This window comes from Protopterus annectens, chromosome 14.part0 (genome assembly GCF_019279795.1).
Source record: "Protopterus annectens isolate FY-2018-M chromosome 14.part0, PAN1.0, whole genome shotgun sequence".
NCBI classification, from domain to species: domain Eukaryota; kingdom Metazoa; phylum Chordata; order Ceratodontiformes; family Protopteridae; genus Protopterus; species Protopterus annectens.
Window position 1 is genome coordinate 52892592 of NC_056748.1, and position 16068 is coordinate 52908659.

General features: G+C 43.7%; 1 protein-coding gene across 1 annotated transcript in view; it reads left to right on the forward strand.

The window, feature by feature from the left end:
* Positions 1 to 16068, forward strand: part of DLG5 (discs large MAGUK scaffold protein 5) — a 3463687-nt gene that overhangs the window by 3395044 nt on the left and 52575 nt on the right. The window contains exon 33 of the mRNA XM_044055764.1: positions 12683 to 12792. Within this exon, the coding sequence (XP_043911699.1) occupies positions 12683 to 12792 (110 nt within the window). The remainder of the gene's footprint in view (positions 1 to 12682; positions 12793 to 16068) is intronic.

Here is a 16068-nt window from a genome sequence, read left to right on the forward strand (position 1 = left end):
CCTCCTGCAGAGCCGCTGTCACGGGTTCTGTCATCAGGAGGCATGCTTTGTTAAAGGAACAAAGTCTGCCTGATCATGTCAAAGCAAAATTATTAGATGCCCCATTACAGTATGATACTTTGTTTGGTGTTAAAGCAGAATAGGTGTTAAAGAAAATGGAGGACAAAGCTAAATCTATGCAAACCATTAAGAATTTCTTACAGGTTCAGCCTCCAAGATTTAGCAGACACTGGCCTACAAAGAATTGGTCCTTTCCAGTGTCAGACAGACCACAAAGGGGCAGATACAGATGCCCAAGAGGCAGATCCCAGCCCCAAGGTTCGTACAGGTCTAAACAATGGGGTGCTTCTACCTCCAAAAGTGGAGAAGACAAATCGCAACCATACAGGAAACAGTCCCAATGACTTCCCCCTACCTGCACCAAGCACTTATCTTCTGGCAGCACCTTTAGGGGGAAAACTAGCACTTTTTTCTCAAAACTGGCACATAATAACCCAGGACAAATGGGTCCTAGACATAGTGTCACAAGGTTACAAGTTTCACTTCCATACCCTGCCAAGGACAAACGGTTGGCCAGACCTGCCAAAACATCAATGGGCAGAGGCACAAAAGCAAGTCTCATCCCTCATGGACATGAGGGCCATTAAACAAGTACCAGAGCAAGAGCAGGGATAAGGATTTTATTCAAGACTGTTCTTGGTACCAAGAAAGGGCAAGACCTGGAAACCAATACTGGACTTATCTATTCTAAACACATTTTTGGATATACCAAAATTCAGAATGTTGACTCTACAGCAGCTCCTGCCCATGCTGGGCAAGAAGGCTTGGCTTGTGACTTTAGACCTAAAAAAGGCATACCTGCATGTCCTAATCAGACAAACATGCAGAAGATACCTCAAATTCAAAGCTGGCTCAATGCACTACCAATTCTCTGCACTGCCCTTTGGCTGATCTGCTGTGCCCAGGGTATTCACAAAGTGCCTGGCACCAGTAATTGCATTCTGCAGACAAAGAGGAATACAAATATATCCTTACTTGGACGACTGCCTCATTCAAGCAGAGAACAAGGACATTCTAGTACAGCATCTGGCGTTTGTAAAGAGATTTCTAACAGGCCTAGGGTACACAGTCAACAAAAAGAAATCAAAACTAGTACCCTCTCAAGAGATATTCCTGGGTGCAAGCTTAAATACAACTGCCCAGATGGCTTATATCACGCCAGGCAAACAAAGGCAACTGACTACCTATTTCAACCTGTTGGCAAAAAGGACCAGTTGTCTGCAAGAAAAATTCTGCAGGCTTTGGGCTTCATGGCATCCTGCATTCTACTAATTCCATATGCGAGACTGCATATGAGGAAACTTCAATGGTACCTAAAAAGTGTTTGGACTCAACATTGCTACAGCCTGGAAACAATAATTACCCTCATTCCCTGCCTGCAACAGGAGTTTCATTGGTGGGCGAAGGCTTGTCACCAGAACAAGGGACAGCCATTCACTTTACCCCCAGCCAGGCAGACATTAACAACGGATACATCAGATTATGCCTGGGGGGGCCCACATGGCAGGAAGATGTATTCAAGGCACATGGTCAGCAAACCAAATGCATCTACATATCAATCAAAAAGAGATGCTAGCTGTTCAGAATGCCCTGACAGCCTTCAAGGACCTACTTAATCCGGGACAACTACTGATAAAGGCAGACAACACCACGGTCATGTGGCATATAAACAAGCAGGGAGGCACTCATTCTTACCCCCTTTGCAGACTTGCCATGACTTTGTGGGACACAGCATTGACTTACCAAGTACATCTGCAGGCACAATTCCTGCTAGGAAAGATAAATACTCTGGCAGATGAACTAAGCAGAAACCTCATGGATTCCCGCAAGTGGAAATTGGATCCAGAGGTCTTCAGCATGATAACAAGGAAATGGGGATGCCCGGATATAGATCTATTTGCCTCTCCTCACAACTACCAACTAAAAAGATTCTGCACAAGGACTTATCACAGACAAGCATGGAAAGTGGACACCCTATCTTTCAGCTGGAAAAGCTTAGCAATATATGCCTTTCCTCCACTGACTCTCCTCCCCAAGGTACTCCTAAAGGTCAGACAGGAGAAGCCAAAGATGATACTGATTGCCCCAGACTGGTCCCACCAGCACTGGTACCCAATCCTAAGGAACTTGTCTCAATGCCCGGCTTGGACCTTGCCTCAAATACCTCATCTACTATCCCAACAAAACAATCAGATCCTGCACAGCCAATTAAAGACCTTAAATCTGGCAGCATGGCGGATAATGTAGTGATACAAAACGCGCCTCTCACTAAAGCTGTAGTGGATGTCATTTTAGAGGCCAGAAGGCCTAGTACCAGAAAATCTTAACGCTGGAAAATGGAAGAGATTCTGTGCTAGAAACCAGGCACAATGAATTGACACAGCTGTACCAAATATTCCTCAGATTTTGCAATACTTAACTGAGATGCTGGACAAAGGCCTATCTTTTTCATCAATGAAAATTCATGCCTCTGCCATTTCGGCTCATTACAATACAGAGCCACCAATTTTTTCTCATCCCTTGTTAAGGCAGTACCTCAGAGGAGTCAAAAACGTAAGGCTTCCAAGGAGATCACCAATACCTGCATGGGACCTCAATTATGTTTTGGAAAAACTCACCCTTCCTCCTTTTGAGCCAGCCACTACAGCTGATATAAAGTTTTTGTCTTGGAAAACAGCTCTGCTCCTAGCAATAACCTCTGCAAGATGAGTCTCAGGCTACAGGCACTCATGGCTGTGGAACCTTTTATCATTTTTTATCCAGACAGGGTTTCTCTGAGGACAAACCTGACATTTATGCCTAAGTTAGTGTCCAGTGTGGCCCTTACCCAAACTATTTATCTGCCTACTTTTTATCCAAACCCACAGAATAAGGGGGAGAGAATTCTGCATTCTTTGGACATACACAGACAGCTACGCTTCTACTTGAACAGAACCAAAGCTTTCAGAAAGACAGAGCAACTACTAGTGGCATATGCTGCAGGATCACAAGGAAAGGCTATTTCAAAGCAAACTATTTCAAAGTGGATAGGCCACTGCATTCGTTTCTGCTATTCACAACATGGCAAGCCAGTGCCTAAGGGCATTAGGCCTCATTCAACCAGAGCAGCAGCCACTTCAGCAGCCTTCCTCAGGGGAGTACCAACCAAAGACATTTTAGAGGCTGCTACCTGGAGTTCAGTGCACACCTTTACAAAGCACTATCATTTACCACTCTACTCTAAATCCAGGGCAGGCTTTGCCACTGCAGTCCTAATGCTATTTAGCTCCAGCCTCCCAACCTTAGGTCTGGGATTCGACCCAAATGTAATGACTGCAACAGTGAAACATGAAGAACATAGTACAGTTGTGTACACTCACCATCCCCCATATCTTTGCTGCAACCTATCTGCTCTTCTCTAACCTATACAACCTATGTGGTGTATTTGCTTGTAGATGAAGGTATTATATATTTTGGTGCATGCATGTTTTATTGGCATATTTTTAGCCTACCCTTTTGGGGGCACCTGACATCTGGGGCAAGAAAAACTGAAGACAATGGCGTCGGCTGCATCTTTTATACCCCTGGCGCACTGACATCAGGGAAGAGGTGACAGCAACCGACGCCGGACCTAGACTTTGGAATTCAGGCCGACTGAGGGTAGCCTGCTGACTGCAACAGTGAATACACTCGAACATCTACATTTATGGTAAGTGTACATAACTGTACTTTATACTTTGCCAGACACAGCTCCAGTAGTTATATATACTTACTCCGAGATCGCACTACAGTGGGGAGAAGGATATATTTCCTTATCTCCACTGTACCATGATTCAGTGATGCAGTGTTTTGTTTTCTTTTATTACTGGTTCGATGAACCAGTATTCGCGAGAGTGTGAATAGCGAAAGTGTACTTTTGTTTAAGTGCACTTTCGCTGAAATGGGTTCTTACTTCTAGTCTTCGAAGAAACATGTTTTGTTGAACAGAAGTAGACCCATGCATATGCAAGTTCTAAGATCTCCATACCTCAGAGAAGAGAGAATACTCTATGAAATGGTGGTCTCGCTCTTAATATATGCAAGTGTCCACCCCCCACCCCCAGCCTTTCTAATCTCCATATTTTGGGACTCTGCAGTCCAGTTATTGAAATTTCAAATAGTTACCAGAAACTATTCCTGAATAATTGGCAAGTTGTATTTCATTTTTTTATGATAAGGTCAGCAGACATTTGCAGGAACTGCTCAAGTAGAGACTACTACTCTCACAGCCTTCTTCACAGACTTCAGCAGGCAAGTTTTACAGAAACATGCTCATTAGTTTGTACACTTACTAAATATTAGAAGATGCATTACAAGACTTAGGTTGCAAATGTTTGCCAAGGTAGGTTTTTCAAAGCATATTGAAAGGTAAACCCCTCCTCTTTGTAGATGTACGTCTTGCTGTTCTACCCAAACAGAAAAAATTGGAAAGAGAGGAATGTGGAAAGCAGTACAGTACATTTATATAAGAGATATGTTTTTGTAGCTGGTTTAGCATTGCATCTCCTGTGGAAGCATAGCTTCTTCTAAGCCCCAAGTCCACTCAGGTCATGTGTATTTTAGTAGATCTGACCAGTATTTCTATACCCCACTTATCGGCATGGTTATGTGGGAGTGTAGCAGACCGAAGAATTTCCACAGCTGTTCACGGGGGGGGGTAAGTTTGCTTGTACTGTTTTGGTCCTACCCTCTCTGCATGTTGACCCAATTTTGAAACTGAGTATCTGATATTGTCAACTTTTCATCTTGTCCTCACATATGGGTTCGGATCCGACTCGGCTGTTACTAACCTCTTGGCAACCAAAAACATCTTGGACAGCTCCCCTTACCCACAATGCAACTCTCCCTTTTACCTCAGATCTTGTTTGCAGCTTCTCAAAGACATGGTCTAAACCTTCTAGCTCTTGGATAGTCAGGTGATATTTATAATAATCTTTCTTTTTCTTAACTACTTCTTGCTCGTTTTTTGTGTAATTAAGTTTTTCTTATCTCCCCTTGGTCTTTGAACTCTTTTTTTTCTGGTGGTAACTGTTTTTTATTAGGTTACTTTCACTTTCTATCTTTCCGTTTTCCTCTGGTAACTGTTTTTTAACTAGGTTACTCTCCCTTTCTCCCCTAAATCTTTTGCGGTATCCTTACTACTATTGTTGTTCCTTCGGCTTTTCCCGGTTAGGGGTCGCCACAGCGGAACTCCGGTCTGCTAATGATTGGCAGTAGATTTTCATGATGGCGAGGTGCCAGCTCGACGTCCAACCTTCAACGAAGGCACACCCATTCGCGCATGTCTTTCGAACACCACTCGACTGCGGGGAGGACATGCAGACTCCACACAGAAGGCACTCCAGCTGAGAATCGAGCAGGAGAACCTCTTGCTGTGAGGCAACAATGCAACCGCTGCACCACCGTGGCATATTGTTAGTAGTTTCTTTTTCCTCTTCTCTTTCCTTATTAACAAATAAATAAAAAACTTTCCTCTTTATCTCTGAGAAATTTGTTTTGTGTGCATGTATGTGTGGGTGTGTACTCGGCCTTCCCTTTCTTCTTCATGACTGAGAAGCAGGATAAGCCAGCGGGCTTTAAGAAATGCACAAAGTGTGGTCACAAAATTCCCTTCATTAACTCACACTCTGTGTGTGGTGTGTATACTCTCTGGGGCCCCTACATCTGCAGGAAGACTGCATTATTTGCCATTCCTTCAACCACAGGGCCTTGGTTGAAAGGAAAATAAACTCATTTTGAGGGGCATGCTATCATCTAAATTTGGCGAGGCCATTTCTGGTACTGATCCTAAATCTGTGACAACATCTAAATCTAAGTTGGCTCATTCAAGCCCTGCTTCTACTTTTTCCTTCAGAAGTTCTGACAGAGGAAAAAAAGAGGCCTTCCTCGGCTCCTACAGATCCTTCAGAGCCGAGATCTAAGACTTTGAAACCTCCTAAATCTACTGACTCAGTGCTTCAGTCGAAACCTTTGGCGCCGAGCGTCTCTATTGCATCTGGCTTCTTCGGCTCCAAGTCTGTTGGCTAATGATAGATCAGATCCGTTCACATTGGATCCAACCACATGTCCCTTTAAATTGATTGTGACTCGTTTGAGGACTCTGTACTTCCCGACTATAGACCATGTGCCTTGGATGGTACCGACCCCCTTTTTGAGCAGACCTAAATCTCTGTCATCATCCTCATCCCACTCAACTAGGAGCCTTACAGAAGAAGACGTGGAATAAATGGTACAAAAAATCTTGTGGGTGCAGGGCATCACTACGTCCTCCGTCAACCTTGACCCAAATGGTCCATGATTTACCCAAGCCATCCACTCCCCCTCTAACTCCTCTGACCTCAGGTCAAGTTTCAGTCATCGGATCCAGTATGCCTGGTGTCTTTCTGCTGAGATCTGAAGATGTCCCTTTCTTCGGATCAGATCTTTGCTTGGAGCTCTTCAGTCTTTCAGAACCAGAGAGCTCACATAGCCGTAACGAGCCTCACAGGCCACGGGTGCGCTCAAGTCCCAGACCTTTAGAGCAGTCGATGTGCCTCAGGGCTTCTGCGCAGGTGAGCTCCGCTCTGACTTTTACTCCGGGTGAGCTGTCTTCTGAGCTGGAGAGGATCCTGTCCTGCAGGCATGGCTTGTCAGAGCCAGAGTTCCTCTCCACTCAGGAGCTGTCAGCTTTTTTGGCTTTGGAGAGGGCTGTAACTGCCACCATATCTAAAAAGTTGCCTGCCCCTTCTGATCCTCAGTCCCTGTCAGTGTTCCCTGTGCACTTCTTCTGACCAAAATGTTCCACAGGGATGACAGGACCTTAGGCGCCAGGGTACCTGTCATGATACCCCTGCCTCTTCTGATATCTTCCCAGAGTATCCCACTGAGGAGGTCCCTTGGAAGAGGCCTTGCAAGAGTAAGCATTTGGACTCCACGGAAGTCAGCAACAGAGGACTCCGACCTCGATAAGGGAGAAGGATCCCCATGATCATCTCCTGAGGGTGTTTCCTTTAGGGAAATCCTAGAGATTTTAAAAGAGAGAGGTGGCTGCCAGTCCAGTAATCCTTCACCTGAGGAGTTGGTGTACCTGGCAGCCTTTGGTTCCCGACCATCTACCTCCTGAGTCACTCCACCCACCAATGAGCTCATAGAATTGATCTCGCGGTAGGCATAGGAGAGGCCAGATTCCATCGAACTTGCTCCCCGGAAACCAAACAAAGTAATTACTGCTTCACCTGACAAGACTTTTTGGATGAAAGGGGTTACAGTAGATACCATAGTCATGGCAGCAGTGACCAAAAAGGAACTGTCAGAGGAGAGTTGCTCCACTCATCCTCCTAATAAGGATTCCAGGATGATGGATAGTTGCGGGAAGCGAGTTTTTCTTCAGTGACTTTTGCATTACAATCACTGAATTATCTTTCCCATTTCACCAGGTTGCAAAGGGATCTGATCAAAGAACTATCAGCTACCCCGAAGGAGCAGTAGCTGAGGGAGCAGCTGAGAAAAGGTGGCTTCACAGTTAGTGACCCTACACTCTGTAGCAAACTCTTCCATGAGGCTCATCGTGCATGCAGCCGAAGGAACGATGAGTAGAGCAGTGAGTTCTGGCACATTTTTGTGGCGGCATGCCTGGATATGCCTATGAGATTTTGTGGAGCCGTTTAAGGGTTCGTTTGTCGATGCTCTGTTTGACGGCACATCCCTTTTTGGTTCCATGGTCAAAGATATGTTATCCAGGTGTGGAAAAGAAGATAAGACCCTTTCTGCCATGGGCTTACACTTTTCTGCCCATCAGAGACTTTACTCTAAGGGTCAGAGAGGCTATGGTAAAATGTGGTTCAAGAAATCTCAAGGGTCTTACCAGGGCATAGATGGAGAGTTTTCTTTCAGAGGCAGGGGGGGGGACAGTTCTGGAAAACGCCGCCCTTGAAGCGGAGGCAGCCCACAGAATCAAGGGTCTTAAGAATCTTTTTTCGGGAAACCCCTCCAGTGCTCCTGAAGGGAGGCCCACTTGCCCTTCTCTGGAGGCAGTCGGGGATCAACTATCCTTGCACTGAAGTGCCTGGCAAAAAGTAACTACCAACATGTGGGTGCCTAGGATAATAGCCACAGGTTCACAAACCCCTTCTGTCACCACCCCCCAACAAAAAAGTCCCCAGACATTCCACTCAGTCAAAGTGATCAAGCAGTCATTCAAATTCACAAACTGCTGGACAAAAGAGTCATCCAAGAGGTCCCCCGAGACAAGAGGGGATTCGGAACTTACTCAAGATTCTTTTTAGTTCCAAAGAAAACAGGGGACTGGAGACCAATTCTGGATCTCAGCAGACTAAACAAGTCAGTTTGATGCTGCAAGTTCCGAATAGTCACAGTTCAGTCCATACTTCCTTTCCTGGAACAGGATGATTGAATGTGCTCCATAGACCTTTAGGATGTGTACTACCATATAAAAATGGACAGATGATAGAGAAGGCACCTACACTTCTGGCTGGGAGTCAGTTATTACCAGTTCAGAGTACTGCCTTTTGGTCTCACTACTGCCCCCAGAATGTTCACCACATGCATGGTAGTGGTTGCGGTTCACCTCGGGCAACAATGATTCTGGGCATTTCTCAGCTAAGTCGACTGTCTCTTATCCTCCCTGACCAGGCATCTACTTATCCATACAAGAGACTCTGTTCTTCATATCTGAACAGAACTAGGTGTAACCATAAATTACGAAGACTCGCACCTGGACCCTTCTCAGACACTGAAATTCATAGGAGTACTTCTGGGTACATCTCAGAATATTGTGAAACTTCCACCCTCTAGAGTGTTGACAATAAGTTGCCAAACAAACAGATTGCTCCAGAACAAGAAGATAGTCACCCGTCATGTTTTACAGGCTTTAGGATCAATGGCTGCAGCTATAGTTTTCAGATGCGAATACTACAATGGCTTCCAGCTGCCCAGTGGTCAGTTATCCACCAACTGATGTCTTACAAAATTTTCAAAATGAACACATGCAAAAGAACCCTTTCATGGTGGATTCATTCAGCGCAGTTGACATAAGGTCGACCCTTTTTTTTCCCTCAGCCACAGGCCACAGTGACCATGGGTGGGGGCCATTATCTGGGGAAGACGGTCCAAGGCACCTAGTCTGCAGACGAGGCCAGTTTGGACATAAACATCCTGGAGATGAGGCCAGCGCTTCTAGTGTCGCAAGCAATTCAGACTGCTCTTCCTCTGGGAACAGTGGAGATTTTAAAAGGACAACATGTCTGTGGTCTGGTACATAAACAAGCAAGGAGGAACTAGATATTACCCTTTGTGTCGAGAAGCGCTCAGAGTATGGCAATGGGTGAGCTCATCCAACAGCTTTCTTGTAGCAATGCACATTCCAGGAAAGTCCAGTGGGATAGCGGACAAATTGAGCAGATCCATTCTCATTCCTCACGAGTGGTCCCCTCAACCAGTCAGTAGCGGAAGACATTTTATGAAAATGGGGCCTGTCTTGCCGCGACCTCTTTGCTTCCCCTCTAAACAACAAATGCAGCAGCTACTTTGCTCTAATCCCCCACTACCAGGAGAATCCCTGAGGGATGCTCTCGTACACGTTTGACCTCCTGGTTTCCTATGCGCCTTTCCCTTATCCCCTTGATTCCCAAATTCGTTCAGAAAGCAAACAGGTTGAAGAGAACAATAATCCTCATTGCCCCATTTTGGCCTCGACAAATCTGCTTTCCCTTCCTGGTCTCATTTATAGAAGGATCCCTGGATTCTGGAAACTGTTCCGGACCTTCTGTCACATCTGATAGGAATGATTCATCCCAACATTCCCAACCTCAAACTGACGGCTTGGTTTCTCCAGTTCCATCGATAGCCAGACAACTGATGCTGTCCTCCCCATTCCATCATATTTTGATGTCCTCCCATAAGCCATCCACAAAAAAGCTTTATAGGAGTAAATGGAAGAAGTTTGTAATCTGGGCTCAACAACTTAATGTAAATCCCTTCACAGCACCTGTCCACTCCGTTCTAGAATTTTTGGCTCATCTCTTTAGTAATGGAGCAGCTGCCTGTACAGTTAAAGTACAATTAGTTAGATTTTCACATTGGGAAAGATAACTTGTCTCTGATTTCCCACAAACTTTGCAAAGCCTTCTTAAAAGGGACCCTATTATTAAGGCCACCTCATAAAGATCCCTCTCTTCCGTGGGACCTAAACAAACTTGGTACTACATCTTATTTTTCAGCCCCTGTTTGAACCTGCAGTGACTTGCGGTATAAAATTCTTATCTTGGAAAACCATCTTCCTTGTGGCCATTACATCTGTAAAAAGTATATCAGAAATTCAGCCACTATCCTCCCAATCTCCATATCTGATTTTTCATAAAGGCAGAGTTTCCTTGGGTACCAACTCCTCTTTTCTGCCTAAAGTTGTTTCACAGACTAGTATCAATCCAGACCATACATTTGCCTGTTTTCTTTCCTAACTTCAGCAACAAAGGCGAATATGTCCTACATTTGTTGGATGTCCATAGGCAGTTATGTTTCTGTTTGCATAGGACTAAAGAGTTTCGGAAAGCAAATCAGTTATTTATCTCCTTTGAAGGCCCTAGGAAGGGCCTACCAGTATCCAAAGTTACCTTAGCAAAATGGCTCTCTGATTGCATTTCTTTCATATACACTACACAAGGTATAGATCCTCTCAAACTTGTTTGAGCTCCCTCAACCAGGGCTGTGGCCGCTTCTGCAGTTTTCCAATCTAATGCCTCCCTGTATGAGATTTGTGTAGCGGCCACATGGGCTAATCATCATGCCTTTGTCACTCATTACTGGTTGGATTTGGTCTCCAGGGGAAGAGCCTCCTTTGGTTCAATGATTCTGAGAAACATCCTCGCATGAGTCTGCCCAGGGTAAAGGTAGCTGGAGACTTGGTCCCATATGTGAGGATGAGATAAAAAACTAACAATGTCAGATAAAGAAGTTATGTACTCTCTATAACGTTCCATATGTATTATCGATTTTTCATCTCTCCTCACATTCCCTCCCTCCAAGCACCTACCTTTGATTTCTGGTAGGACGGGAAGGATAATATATGCCTTTATTTTCTCCATACTCCAGAAGTGGTCTCCTTACAGTCTTCAAATGTAAATTTCCATACCTTTCTTTCTGAGGATAATCCTAGCAAACACGATCTGAGGTAACAGGAAGAGATGCATTGTGGGTAAGGGGAGATATCCAAGAGCTTTTTGGTTTCCATGAGCTTAGCAACGGCCAAGTCAGATCCAATGGATCGGATCCGGACCCATATGTGAGGAGAGATGAAAAATTAACAATACAGAACATTATGGTGAGTAAATAACTTCTTTTTTCATTGGGATATGGTACTGGGAATGGCCCCACCCTCAGCTCAAGGGTAGGTGTGATCCAGACACATCCATCATTCAACCCAGCTCCTGTTGCTTATTGGTCTGGTGTCCTTCAGAACCAGGTCAAGAGGTACTTTCCAAGAAAATGTCAAGCACAGTCCTCCCCCTGAGAAAGCAAACATTTGCTTTTCCTGCTCCTTGCCAGCTGCAGCAGAGACACCTGAGCCGTTACTCAACAGACTCCTGAGCTGTTACTGCAGCAAACACCTGAGCCATTACTCAACAGACACCTGAGCCATTACTGCAGCAGACACCTGATCCATTACTCAACAGACACCTGAGCCATTACTGCAGCAGACACCTGAGCCATTACTCAGCAGACACCTGAGCCATTACTCAGCAGACACCTGAGCCGTTACTCAGCAGACACCTGAGCTGTTACTCAGCAGACACCGGAGCCATTACTCAACAGACAACTGAGCCATTACTCAACAGACACCTGAGCCGTTACTCAATCCCCATTTGTCTGAGTTTTAGCAAGACATCATGGTTCTACACCAGTGGAGCTGGTAGTTTTGATATTTTACCATAATAGAAACTATTCAACAATCTTCTTTTTTCTTCGAGTTCCCACCCTCCATTCCCCTACTGTAGCTTGTTTGCGTGTTACATGTCATGCCTGCCAGTGGCAGTGATACAGGATATCATTTAGCTGGTGATGGACTGTAGACACATGATAATGTTAATGTGTGGGAGAGCCTAGTTTGGTATGAGAAAGGTGACTTTCTATGTCTGTCATCAATTCATTAGTGGTAGAGATGATTGTGACCGGCAACGCACTGTAGAGGATCTCATTCTCTATATTTCTCATTGGCAGATACAGGTACGAGTTCTTTGCCAGAGACCCTAGGTGAGATCCAAACAGATGTACCTCCTTGCAGTCTGTTTGGCTGGCATTTGGGGGTTAGCAGTGACCTGCCAGCTTGTGACTGTGAGAATATGTGCCTGTCCATTTTTGAACATATCTGTTACTGGCACAGTACCTTTCTCTGCATGTGCCATTAGCTAAATGTGGCAATTTTGGGAGACAGGAATACTATTGTGTATCTACTGCTATAGTGAGTACCTCAACATTTGTACTTTTTTCCTATGCCAGATAATGTCTGCTCATTTTTAAAGTAATCATGCTGAGAATATGGTTCAAAGTTGGATTATTTTTTTACATTTCATTGTATTCTTGTTTTTTTTTTGTTTTTTTTTTTTTACAGGGAGCAAAAGGACCCAATCTTCCTGAGAGATAAAGTCACTCAGAAACATTCCAAAGAACAGTTTGAAGCTGCTCTAAAAATCGAACAAGAATATAGTAAATATTTTACAGGTAGGTGTTGATATATCTGTTCTCTAAGTTGGTACTTTTGATCATGGTTTGTAGTTCCCTAAGAGACATTATGACTTTTCGCTTTTTTAATTTCTCCAATTCTTTTGGGTTTCTAATACCAAGACAGGAATGAACCCTATTCCTAAGTCAAAGTACAATTAACGTTCATGAAATTAGTATTGTTTCAATCTTTGATGTCAGCCAGAAGTGCTCTTCACAGCACCCGCAATGTGCCCAGTAATGACTCCTCCTACAGTTCGTACAGGGTTTCATGTATTGGTAACATATCTAAATATGATTGTAGATTATTTTTTATAGGGCCCATCACTCCTACTACTTTTGAAACTGTCTGGGTATCTTTCTTTCACATTGCTCTCATTTGTGCCTGCAAATCCTGATATTTTATGACTTTGTGTCTCTCTGTACACAGGACACTGTATCGCTGGGTGTGGTGATTTCAATGATCAATCCTACTTTTGTCTTCTTTTCATGGACCACTATTTCTGGTTTTCTAGCATCTGTCTTTTGAACTGTTGGTAATGGGTGATTTCATGTGTTATAGACTTCATTATCTATGATGCTTTGTGGCTCATGTTTTCACTGTTTCTCAGCCACTTCAGTACTATAATGTTTGCACAATTCTCAGTGCAACAGTCTTGCCACATTATTATGCCTTTCCGTATACAGTCCTGCCATTATTATTTCACAACCAGCAATGAGGTGTGCGACTGTTTCCAATTCTGTTTTACAAAACCTACATTTGTCTGCTTCTCCCACATAGTCAGTGGACTTTGGAAATTAACGTGTACGTAGCACACTATCTTGGGTCGCCATTATTAACCTATCATCTCTTGGTTTGAATTTGCCACTCCTTAACCATTCCTGTGTTTGATCCTGATCAACATTAGGTTCATCCAGAAGTTTTCTATACTTGCAACTATATTTATGCATTTTCCACATTTCTTGCCTTCTCATCTGATCCTTCACCTTATATTCTTTCTTTTGTTTTTTGGCACATTCAGTTGCTGCCTGATTTTTATGTACTTCTGGTTTGATTTCCATTCCTGCTTGATGTCAATATGCTTCTGCTGGACTAAGCAGAGAAGTCATCTTAGATTTATTCTCCTCATGTTTCAAAACTTTCACTACATTTGGTTCTTATGAGGTCAGTAGATGTGTGTGCAGTCCCATGATTGCAGATCTATGCATATAGTCATTTTCAAGGATGCCCATCCCTCCTTCGGAACGGGGAATATATAATCTTGGTATGCACTGATTTTTATAAATCATTTGGTGAGAATGAAGCATCCTTTCTGTTTTCCTGTCTAATTTGTCCAACACATTTTGTGGCCAGTCAATCACTCCAAAACTGTAAGTTAGGACAGGAAGAGCAGATTGGTTTATAGCTAGAATTTTGTTCCTAGATGTAAACGCTGTTGTCAGGATTAATTTAAGTCTTCTAAAGTATTCCTTTACTAAGTTTTATTTGCATTTGTTCATGTTTTATTGTTGATCCTTTATCAGTTACCAAATATTTATACAGTCCCTCTTGATCAAGTTCTTTTATATCACATTCTTGTCTCAAACTGATGTTTCTTGGTGCTGCAGTTTTCCTACTTTAAAGGTTTCTTTTGCACATTTATCACGACCAAGTGACATTCTTATATCATCTGAAAAAGTTTTGAAACTTGCAGTTGTACTTTCAGTTTCTCATCTGATGTGTTATAGAATTTTAAACCATTGACAGAGAAGATGAGAAGTCTTTACACTTTGTTGTTTTCTAGGAGCCAAATTACCATGACCTAAGCTGTTAAACAGACAGCTTAATGGGTTATGGGCAAGACAGAATAGCAGTGGTGACAGAGTCACCCTGAAATATACCCGTTTTAATTTTTATCCCTGGGATAGTAATTTGTCCTTTAAAATGGCTTAATTGCAAAGTAGTCTGCTACTGTTTCATGGTCACTGTAATGTAGTCAGTGTAGGGTGTACCTTATACATTTTTAAGCACTCTTTTATCCATAAATGTGAGATACTATCAAATGTTTTTTTGCAGTCAGTCCATGCCATACTTCCACTGTGACTTTATTTAACAACAAATTATCCTTTGTTCCATATGACTTTCTTTTATTGCCTTTTTTTTCTATTGCCATAATTGAGTTTTCTTCTAAATGACTATAAACTCTGTCGGCATCAATTCCAGTGTATAGTTTATACGTCGTTGGAAAGCAAGTTATTGGTCTATAAGTTTTAGGGTAGCTTGCAGGTTCACTCTTAAGTAGGAGGGTTGTTATTCCTATTCTTAGCCAGGTTGGTGTCTGTTCAAGGTGCGCATATAAATAGTTCTTACTCTTGGCTAAATCTTTGTGCAAAGATGTTAATACTTTTAACCAGAAGTTAGGTACTGCATCTGGGCGTGGGGTTTTCCAATTAGAGGCTTTTTTTAACTTTGTTTCAATCTCTCTGGCTGTTACTTCATCCCGTTTCATATCCTGTACCTTTAAACTTTTTATTCTTTCTTTTACTTCTTCTATCTGATGTTCATCATGCATACAGCTGCAGTCATAACAGATGGGTTCTCCTGCCGTCAGGCGGGTCCTCGGTTGGCCAAATTCCAAAGTCTAGGTCCGGCGTCGGTTGTCGTCACTTCTTCCCTGACGTCAGTGCAACAGGGGTATAAAGGAACCAGCCGACGCCATTTTCTTCAGTCTTTCTTGCAGCGCGGTGCCCGAAGCAGAAGCAGGTTGCAAGTGCCGGTCGGCCAGCTCCTGAAATTACGAAAATTTTGAAACCGAAGTTTTCTTGAAGGCAAAGTACCCCGTTGGGGAAACTTTTCTTGCCGCAGACCGATGTCAGACAAAGTTAATAATTGTATTTCATGTGGGAAGCAAATACCGCATAAGGATTTCCATTCCCTCTGTATACCTTGTTTAGGCCCAGACCACGATGTCTTGGTCTGTCACTTTTGTGCTACATTTAACAAACGCACCATTAAGCGTCGGGCGGAGTTCGCGCAGCATTGTTTTGGAAAAACATTTAACTATATTATGTCGTTGGATACTCCGACTCCAGTTTTGCCTAAAAAACGCAAAGATAAGGACCGACACATGAGGTCCGCGGCCTCTACCGACACCACGCCAAAGCCGACTACACGTGCTCCGGTTCTCAGCGAGGCGCCTACGCAGCCCCTGACTACCGACGACACTTCATTGGCGGTGTCTCCTGTGCCTGAGGTCGCAGGCTCCTCGGCCCACACCCCGACTACAGATACCGAAG